The sequence below is a fragment of the Arachis hypogaea genome, chromosome 1 (assembly GCF_003086295.3).
Source record: "Arachis hypogaea cultivar Tifrunner chromosome 1, arahy.Tifrunner.gnm2.J5K5, whole genome shotgun sequence".
Taxonomy (NCBI): Eukaryota; Viridiplantae; Streptophyta; class Magnoliopsida; order Fabales; family Fabaceae; genus Arachis; species Arachis hypogaea.
In genome coordinates this window covers 54,814,217-54,824,043 of record NC_092036.1, presented here as the reverse complement: position 1 = coordinate 54,824,043, position 9,827 = coordinate 54,814,217, and the positions used below count along the sequence as shown (strand labels likewise).

General features: G+C 35.2%; 1 protein-coding gene across 13 annotated transcripts; it reads right to left on the bottom strand.

Annotated features, from left to right (window-relative positions):
- Positions 1 to 4,871: 4,871 nt before the first annotated feature.
- Positions 4,872 to 9,648, bottom strand: LOC112804391 (D-xylose-proton symporter-like 2). 13 transcript variants are annotated; one of them, XM_072198538.1, is made up of 13 exons: positions 9,316 to 9,648; positions 9,110 to 9,221; positions 8,882 to 8,987; positions 8,552 to 8,590; positions 8,266 to 8,378; positions 8,135 to 8,182; positions 7,197 to 7,263; positions 6,996 to 7,120; positions 5,999 to 6,169; positions 5,796 to 5,853; positions 5,682 to 5,714; positions 5,354 to 5,410; positions 4,872 to 5,125 (listed from the first exon to the last, which is right to left on the bottom strand). In XM_072198538.1, exons 4-9 carry the CDS (start codon positions 8,559 to 8,561, stop codon positions 6,149 to 6,151), a joined length of 384 nt encoding a protein of 127 aa, XP_072054639.1. In that variant the 5' UTR covers positions 8,562 to 8,590; positions 8,882 to 8,987; positions 9,110 to 9,221; positions 9,316 to 9,648; the 3' UTR covers positions 4,872 to 5,125; positions 5,354 to 5,410; positions 5,682 to 5,714; positions 5,796 to 5,853; positions 5,999 to 6,148. The 13 variants fall into 13 exon arrangements, with proteins under 13 accessions (XP_072054639.1, XP_072054643.1, XP_072054640.1 ...); XM_072198542.1 differs by having other exon boundaries at positions 8,266 to 8,369; XM_072198539.1 differs by having other exon boundaries at positions 8,882 to 8,964.
- Positions 9,649 to 9,827: the final 179 nt, after the last annotated feature.

Below are 9,827 nucleotides of genomic sequence, written 5' to 3'. Positions count from 1 at the left end.
GGGTGGTAACTCCATATCATCCACAGACAAATGGGCAAGCTGAAGTCTCTAATAGAGAACTTAAAAGAATAATGGAACGGACTGTGATTAACCGTAGAAGGGATTGGGCAAGAAGCTTGGATGATGCTCTGTGGGCATACAGAACAGCATTCAAGACTCCTATAGGGACCTCTCCATACCAGCTTGTGTATGGAAAATCCTGTCACTTGCCAGTGGAACTGGAACACAAGGCCTACTGGGCAACCAGATTCCTAAACCTTGATGCCAAGTTAGCTGGAGAAAAACGATTGCTCCAGTTAAATGAGCTAGAGGAATTCAAACTCAATGCTTTCGAAAATGCAAAAATTTACAAAGAGAAAGCAAAATGATGGCAAGATAAGAAGCTGTCATCCAGAGTCTTTGAGCCAGGGAAGAGAGTTCTGCTGTTTAACTCTAGGCTCAAATTATTCCCCGAAAAGTTGAAATCCCGGTGGAGAGGACCATATGTGATTATAGGTGTGTCACCATATGGATATGTAGAGCTTCAGGATAATGTCTCTAACAAAAAATTCATTGTTAATAGACAGAGAGTCAAACATTATCTTGAAAGCAATTTTGAGCAAGAATGCTCAAAACTGAGACTTGATTAGAGCTCAGTAATAGTCCAGCTAAAGACAATAAAGAAGCGCTTGCTGGGAGGCAACCCAGACATTAACAAAGCTTATTTGTTGATTAAATGAAAATTTTACGGGTTCATATTAATTATCTTCAAGGTAAAGCATCAATTGCATGAGTTCACAGAGTTACAGAAGGATTCAGAGGATAAAACAGCAAAAAGAAGCTCATTGGTGCGAAAATGCCAGTAAAAGCTGTTTTGGGCGTTAAACGCCCAAAAGAAGCATCTACTGGGCGTTTAACACCAGTAGGGATAGCCATTTGGGCGTTAAACGCCAGAATGGATACAATTCTGGGCGTTTAACGCCAGATTTGCAGCATCCTGGGTATTCAGAAAAACGTCCAGTGATAAAAGATTTTCTGGCATTTAACGCCAGCCAGAAGCTATAGCTGGGTGTTAAAAGCCCAGGAAAAGCTACAGATGGGTGTTAAACGCCCAGAACATGCAGCAGTTGGGCGTTTAACGCCAGGATTGTGGGGAGAAGGTAACTTTGTTTACACTTCAAATTTTTTCCATTTTTCATGTTTCAATTCATGATTTCTTGCATAAACATGTTACAAACTCTTATCTTTCAACTTCAATTTCGAAAAATTTTTAATCCTAAACATATTTCTTAATTTTTCTTCAATATCTTTTCAAACCTTTTTCAAAACTCATTTATCTTTTTGAATTCTTTTCAAATCTTTTTAAATTCTTCTCAAATCTTTTTAAACTCATCATATCTTCTTTTCAAAATTCAGATTTATCTTTTTCAAATATCTTTCATATCTTTTCAATTTTAAATTATATCTTTTTCCTATCATACTTATCTTTTTTACAAATCATATCTTCTATCCTATCTTTTTCAAAAATTTTCGAAAACCCACCCCCTTCCCTTTAAATCCGCGTTCGGCCTCCCTTCTCTTCTCCACAATTCAAACTTGGCTCTCCCTCTATTCCTCTCATTTCCTTTCTTTTGCTTGAGGACAAGCAAACCTCTAAGTTTGGTGTGTTTATCCGTGATCACTAAGCCAATACCCACTAAGATCATGGCTCCTAAAGGAAAACAAACCACTCCAAGAGGCAAGAAAGAGAATATTCCAAAACCACTTTAGAATCAAGGGAAGTTTTTAACCAAAGATCATTCAGACCATTACTACAAAATAATGGGTCTAAGGTTAGTGATCCTGGAAGTTAAATTCGATATGAAAGAAGACGAATATCCGGAGATCCAAGAGCAAATTCGAAACAGGAGCTGGGAAATCCTAGCTAATCCTGAAATAAAGGTGGGAAGAAACATGGTTCAGGAATTCTACTCTAATCTATGGCAAACAGACAGGTAGAGAATAGCTAGAACCACCTTCTATGACTTTCGAACTCTGGTCAGAGGGAAGATTGTTCACTTCTACCCTGACAAAATAAGAGAGATCTTCAAGCTGCCTCAACTGCAAGATGACCCAGACTCCTTTAGTAGTAGAATGATGAGAACAAATAAGAGCTTGGACAAAATTCTAGAGGACATATGCCTCCCTGGAACAAAGTGGACAACCAACACAAAGGGTGTCCCAAACCAACTCAAGAGAGGAGATCTCAAACCAGTCGCCAAAGGCTGGCTGGACTTCATTGGGCGTTCTATATTGCCCACTAGCAACCACTCTGAAGTCACTATCAAAAGAGCAGTAATGATCCATTGCATTATGTTGGGAAAAGAAGTGAAAGTTCATTAGCTGATTTCTTGTGAACTTTACACAATTGCAAACAAGAACTCCAAAGATGCCAAATTGGCTTATCCAAGCTTAATCTCTATGCTATGTAAAGATGATGGGGTAAAGATGGGAATAAATGAGTATATCTCAGTTGAGTAACCAATCACCAAAAAGTCAATCGAAGGACAACAAGTGCAGGACGACCCCATCAAGAGGAAAGCACAGGAGTTCCTCCCGGAAATCCCTCAAATTGAATACTGGGAGCGTCTTGAAGCATCTGTTACCAAGTTGCAAGAAGCTATGGACCAACTAAAGGAAGAACAGCAAAATCAAAATAGCATGCTTTGCAAACTGCTTGGGAAACAAGAAGAGCAAGGGCGTGAACTGAAGGAACTGAAGCGTTAGAAGCTATCTCTTGAAAGGCCAAGCACCCTACAGACTAAAGGAGCATCCACCTCCTAAAATAAAAGTTGTTGAGTCCTAATCTTAGCCTTAACTCTATGATAATTGTTCTTATTAGGAATTTACCTTAGAAGTTATATATGAGTAGTAGTAATTAGTATCTTTATTTTGATTTTATCTCTAATTAAGCTATAATTTATTTTTCTCATCATCATCAAACATGAATAAAATAGTAGATTTTTAGAATAAGGAGGCAATATTTTTTCGAGTTTTTAATAAGGAAAATTCAAATTATTTATATGTGGTGGCAATACATTTTGTCTTCTGAATGAATGCCTGAACAGTGCATAATTTTGATAGTGGAGTTTATGAATGTTAAATCTGTTGGCTCTTGAAGGAATGATGAACAAGAGAAATATTATTGATGATCTGAAAAATCATGAAATTGATTCTTGAAGCAAGAAAAAGCAGTGAAAAACAAAGCTTGCAAAAAAAAAAAGCAAGTAGAAAAAGGCAATATCCCCTTAAACCAAAAGGCAAGGGCAAAAAGGATCCAAAATTTTGAGCATCAATAGAAAGGAGGGCCTAAAGGAATAAAATCCTGGCCTAAGCGGCTAAATCAAGCTGTCCCTAACCATGTGCTTATGTCATGAAGGTCCAGGTGAAGAGCTTGAGACTGAGTGGTTAAAGTCGTGATCCAAAGCAAAAGAGTGTGTCTAAGAACTCTGGACACCTCTAACTGGGGACTTTAGCAAAGCTAAGTCACAATCTGAAAAGGTTCACCCAGTTATGTGTCTGTGGCATTTATGTATCTAGTGGTAATACTGGAAAACAAAATACTTAGGTAGCGTTTGTTTTGAGGTACTGAAACAGAGACTGAGAGACTGAGACTCAGTATCGTGTTTGTTAGTTCAGAGACTGGTACTAAAATTTCTGTTTTTGTCTCTAAAATTTCAGTATTTTAGTACCTCCAAAAAGTAGGGACACAGGGGACTGAAATTTTTAAAGATGGAGACTGAAACTTTAATAACATTTTATACCTAAAATACTTTCATTTCAATTAATTAATTTTAATTTTATCTTTTGTGAAAATTAAATTAGAGTTTCATTCTTGTTTTAATTCCTGTCTCCCATTTTACACCAAACAGAATACTGAGATTTATTTCAATCCCTGTCTCTTAGTCTCTATCTCTCAGTATCAGTCTTTCCGTCTCTGTCTCTCCACCAAACGCTACCTTAGGGTCACAGCCAAGACTCATAAGTAACTGTATTCAAGAATCAACATACTGAAATAGGAGAACCAATAACATTATCTGAATTCTGAGTTCCTATGGATGCCAATCATTCTGAATTTCAAAGGATAAAGTGAGATGCCAAAACTGTTCGGAAGCAAAAAGCTACTAGTCCCGCTCATCTAATTAGAATCTGAGCTTCACATAAAACTCTAAGATATTATTGCTTCTTGATTTCTCTTTATCCTATTTTATTTATCTAGTTGCTTGGGGAAAAGAAACAGTTTAAGTTTGGTGTTGTGATGAGCGGATATTTTATACGCTTTTTGGGGGTAATTTCATGTAGTTTCACAACTAGAAAATGAATTAATACAGACAGATTTACAGACGGATTTAGTCTTCATTACAGACGAATTTTTGGTTACCAACGAAATTACCGACGGATTTTGTCCCTCTGTAAAAGCCCCGTCAGAAATTATTTACCGACGGATTTTTTCCGTCGGAAAATTACAGACGGATTTTTAGCAGTTAACGATGGATTTTCCCTCTGTAAATTTTCTATCCATTTCCCAAAGGCGACGAACTTTCCGATGGATTTTCCGTCTGTAATTACAGATGGATTTTCAGACAGATTTTCTGTCTGTAATTACAGATGAATTTTCCGACAGATTTTTCGTCTGTAATTAAAGACATTTTCCGATAGATTTTCCGTCTCTAATTTGAACTTTGGAAAATCATCCCACGTTCTGATTATAGACAGAAAATCCGTCTGTAAATCCGTCAGTAAGATAAAATAGAATTTTTTTTTAGATTTTTCCATTGCAAAATGAATACTTTAGATTTGTTTTTTAAATTTACTTCATCAAACACTATAAATTGAAAAAAGAAAGCCAAAAATCACATAAATAAACATAATATTCATTGCATGATACCTATAAAATTGGATGTTATTTTTCAACATCATTGGCTAATATCTCATTGTCTTAATAAAAAGATACCCAAAAAGAATAAGATGATCATCCCAATGTTACATGAATGTCACAAATTACACTTAGCACTTAAAGATAGACTAATCTAAAATATTAATAGATAATTAAGTTGCATTGGCAGCATCAAGCTCCATATTAAAAGTTAATTTTGACATCTCCTGACTGAAATAGAATTAAAATCCAAATTAGAATTGGAGTGAATTGGAATGCTTGAATAAAAATAAAGCATATTATTTAAAGCATTTTGCACTCAGGAAGTAGTTTGCATGAACAATTTTCTATAAAAGAATCGGTATATAGAGAATCACATCTCTTCTTAGAAAGCAAGAACCATGAGCTTCTTAAAGGAGGGTAAAGGAGGAACTGTAGTAAAATTTGGAGACATAATACCTCCACATAGTAGCTAAATGCTTGCTAAGTAGTAGCATTATCCAAAATAAAGTATACCTGCCATAACAAAGTACAATCATATACTTTAATACCAAAATATACGAAGAGCTAAACAAAAACTCTCAATTGAACCATTATCAAATAGTGGTTGTATACTTTAATGCCCCATTATCACCGCCAACTTCACTTCTCTATATTAAATGTACACATGACAAATTTTGCTTCACTCATAAAGGTACCTCTAGAACAATCTATGCCAAATAATCAAAACAGAAAAAACAGAGAGAACAACAAAAATAAACAGAGATCAAAACAACTTAATTGGTACCTCTCTCCTTTCCATTCCCAGTTTCAATTGGTACTGCATAAGCCAAAATAATTGAAACATTTAAAGGGTTCTTAACTGAGTGCGGAATGAAAAAGAACATTTGAAAGAACTCACATGGGCTAGGCAAAGTCAAACCAGCAAGAAGCCTAGGCACAACAATAGCAGGATGATTCTGCACATGCGCCAGAAAACCCTCAGACAGTTCAGAAAATACAATATCATCGTAAGATTCAACTAGGAATATCTAAATAACTAATATTCAACCAGTCACCATCATGATAACACAAAAGCACCAAAAGGCAACAATTAAAACTCACAGGTGGTAGGAGCTGCTCATTTAATCACCTCCATTGGTGACTGGATATGGTACAAGTCTCATGCCTTTACACCCATGTCAGATTAACAAGGTCTTGCATTGCAGGTGCATTTTCATTCCATGAACACATTTTTAATAAGGATCGTTAGCCTCAAACTAGTTGTGCTTGTACCTGAAAAAGAATTTGAATGAGATATTGAAAGCAAGTATAAATCAGGATGCAAAAAAACTACCAACGTTAGAAAGAAGTTAATACTTTATGTCGCTTATCTCATCCCTCTCTCAATACAACATACAAATAAGAGTCTTTTTATCGGTATATTGATACCGAAACTAAAGTCTGAGATAAGAAGGGAGTCTTTTTATCGGTATATGAATAGACGAACATGGCTCTTTCATTTGACAAAATGCAATCAATTGAAAAAGAAAATACCGAAGGGAGTGCCAATCTAATATTTTAAAACTTCAAATCTATAAAAAATTATCTCTCCGTTTTAACAAAAGAAGCAACATTAAGACACAAACTTATGGATACAGCATGGAGATACAGTTAGCTCATTGTACAGTAACAGAGCAAGAGAAGAGTTACAGAAAAATTTAATGATTCAAACCAAATCTTTTTTTTAAAAAAAAGGTTTAATACATTCCTATAGAATATTACACTTTAATTATGATAGAATAAGATATATGACTGAATATGTTTAGTGTACTATCACGATTTCGCTTGAAAATGTAGAAGTGTACCTATTCCTATTGCAGTATATATATATAGTGCTCAATGCTAAAAGGCTTCTATCCTAAAGCAAGTATTGAAGCTAAGTTCTAAGCAACGTGTCTCATAGATATAGTTTCTCCGAGATTATATTCTTCCAATGAATTCAGTATATGACAATAGTAAATCCTACACCTCAAATTGCCTAGATGGTTTTGCTACCCTGATAAAGCAGAAATTAATAGATATAAACTTAGATGTATCAGTTTGGTAAAAAAGAACATACCAATCCAATTCCTATACCATAAACAAATCTCCCTATCACCAATATAGAAAGATTTGGAGCTAGTGCTATTACGAGTGCTCCGACAAGATATAACAATGCCGTTGAAACCAACTCCCTTCTTCTACCTAAAATTGAAGTTTGTCATAAACTTCCCCAGGAAAGGGGATATATAAAATGATAAGCAGTTAGAGGGATAATTACCTAAGTAGTCAGCAACATTGAAGGCCAAAACAGAACCAATTAAGGCACCATATAATGATCTACTAGTCTGCAAAAGACATCAAAATCAAATACCTAATGTTATGTTCAAGATAAATAATAATAAAAATGTACCAAAAACAAGGATCAAATTATAATTATAATAGAAACAAATTATAGCCATAACCTAAGAAACAAGTTAAAGAGTTAGACTAAACAAGCAATAATAGATACTATCTTTAATTTCTTCTATAAAATGACAAATTACACCAACAGTTGATAGCTTGATTTAGTTGCAATTTAATTTCTACCAAAAACAATGTATACATATAACAAAATTAGATCAAGCTAGCCATATATATTTTAGGCCCTAGTTAAGCTAATGATTGGTTTCAATTAGCTTTATGGTTTCAGAAAGGTTCATCAACTCATTGCACATGCAATTAATATTCCTTTTAACCACCCTACTAATTTGGATTGCTAGCAAAAACAACAACTAGTATTGGCAACGTAAGTGACTTGTAGCCATGTGTTAGAATTTGAAAAGAAGTAAATAAAGAGGTAATCTTGTCTTTATCTGCATCAAAATTGACTAAGTTCTTTGAAGCACGGTGGCATCCATCAAAATTGATTTGTTCATGCTGTTCAAAGACTTGGAGGACAAGAGAGTAAGTTACTTTATTCATTAACATAGATCTATTTTCTTTTCCAATTTTATTTAATCTTGCTCGGGTAATGATTAATTAAATCCATAGTTTAGTTAATTTGTATGTTATTATTACATATATTTGTTTCACTAGTATTTCTAGAAAAGCATATTAGACAGTAAGGTAAGAAAACAAAAATGTCGAAAGACTGAAAATAGTCACAAAGCTAAGCACATAGAACTAAATAACAGATGCAGTTATATAGCACAAAGAATTTCTTTGAAGCATACTTACATGGATTATAAGAACAGGACAATTAACTAATGGAATTTTGTCGATATTCTGCAGAACACAACTCAAAGAGCTCAAATTAGATCAAGGAGTATGAATGAGGAAATGATTAGAAATAGAAAAATGTATACTACCTTATATATGTCGAACCAGCATGTGTGCTTGACCGGATACATGACCCTTAAGCCAGAAAGTATGGGACTATGCAGAACAACGGCTCTTAATTGAGGCAACCTAGCTGCAAACTCTGACAAGCTTAATTTTCAATGTATGTTTCAAATTATTCAGTATCACTAGAAAGAGTTTTATCCAACTAATATTATTAACTAAAGTTTGTCTGGACAATTCATAGAAATAAAAAATAAAAAGAGAATATTAATAGTTAAAAGAAGAAGAGATGAATGAAAGAGTTAGAAGTACCTTCCAACATCACCAGGCTTGACCAAACCAGAATTAACCCTAAGACATGGAACAGAAGCAGCAGTCTTGATCAAAAGTCTTAATCTTTACTTTATTTATAATTGGAACACATTAAAAAGGGAAAAATAATAATCCAATATTTTAGAGAAATCTAGTGCAAGGTTGTCCTAACTTACAGGGAGGATCCCAATAGTATGATGTATAAATAAATGATAAGAGAAATATCTGAGAAATTCAAATTATAACCATATTTTCATGTTACTGTCTTGACTGAAAAAGATTCTGAAAGAACAGTTGTAACACTGTCATGACATAAACATATTTAACTACCTGGGTTCTTGAAGGAACTAAATAATCCCAGGCACCTTCTGGCGTGGATTTAGACAGTATTGGAGTTTCAATCTACCTTATGACTAGAAAAGGGTAAAGATCAACACTGGAATACCAACCGCCAAGTATCAACAACCGAAGTAAAGTAGCAAGGGAAGGTGGAAACATGATAAATCATCAAAGAGAGAAAATAGCCGAAATGATGAACTAACAATCAGAGAACAGTACCTCAACAAAACCGTGGATGTTTTCTAGATATCTCCGAATGAGTTTAACAACTTTATGTCGCAGCAATATGTTGAGGCTCATTTGTTGCCGCCGTAGATCAAGGCATCGATACCTTCCAACAAGTAATCATAAACAATAGATCTCCAACAAGTAATAAGAAAAATAGAAAATACGAACGAATAGAAAAGTTAGGGTTTGCGATCTACCAGCTGCGCGAAGGGAATCTGACAAAGAAAGCATTGATCTGGAACGAAAAGAAGCTCAGAATCCGATGGCAACGGATCTTCTACGATGGCAGTGGAGGCTGTGTCTGTGTAGGGTCTGCGGTGGCTGCGCCGCTTAGGGGCTGCGAGACTGTGGGGGTTACGGGGAGCTGCGAGGACTGATGCGGGGGCTGCGTGGCTGCAGTGGTGGCAGAGACTGCGGTGGCTGTGGGCGGCGGGGTGCAGGGCGAAGAGTTGGAGGGATGAGCCTTCTACAGCATTCGAAAACTAGGTGTGAATGGAGTGTGAATGGAGCGTGATAAAACTAGGGTTTTCAATATTTCCGACGGATTTCATTTAAATTATAGACGAATTTTTTGTCTGTAATAATTTAATAAAATGCGCGTTTTCTCTACTTAATTACAGACGGATTTTTCATCTGTAATCATTCTACGGAAAAAAAAATTAATTTTTTCGACGAAATTATTGACGGATTCTCTTTTCAGTCTGTAATT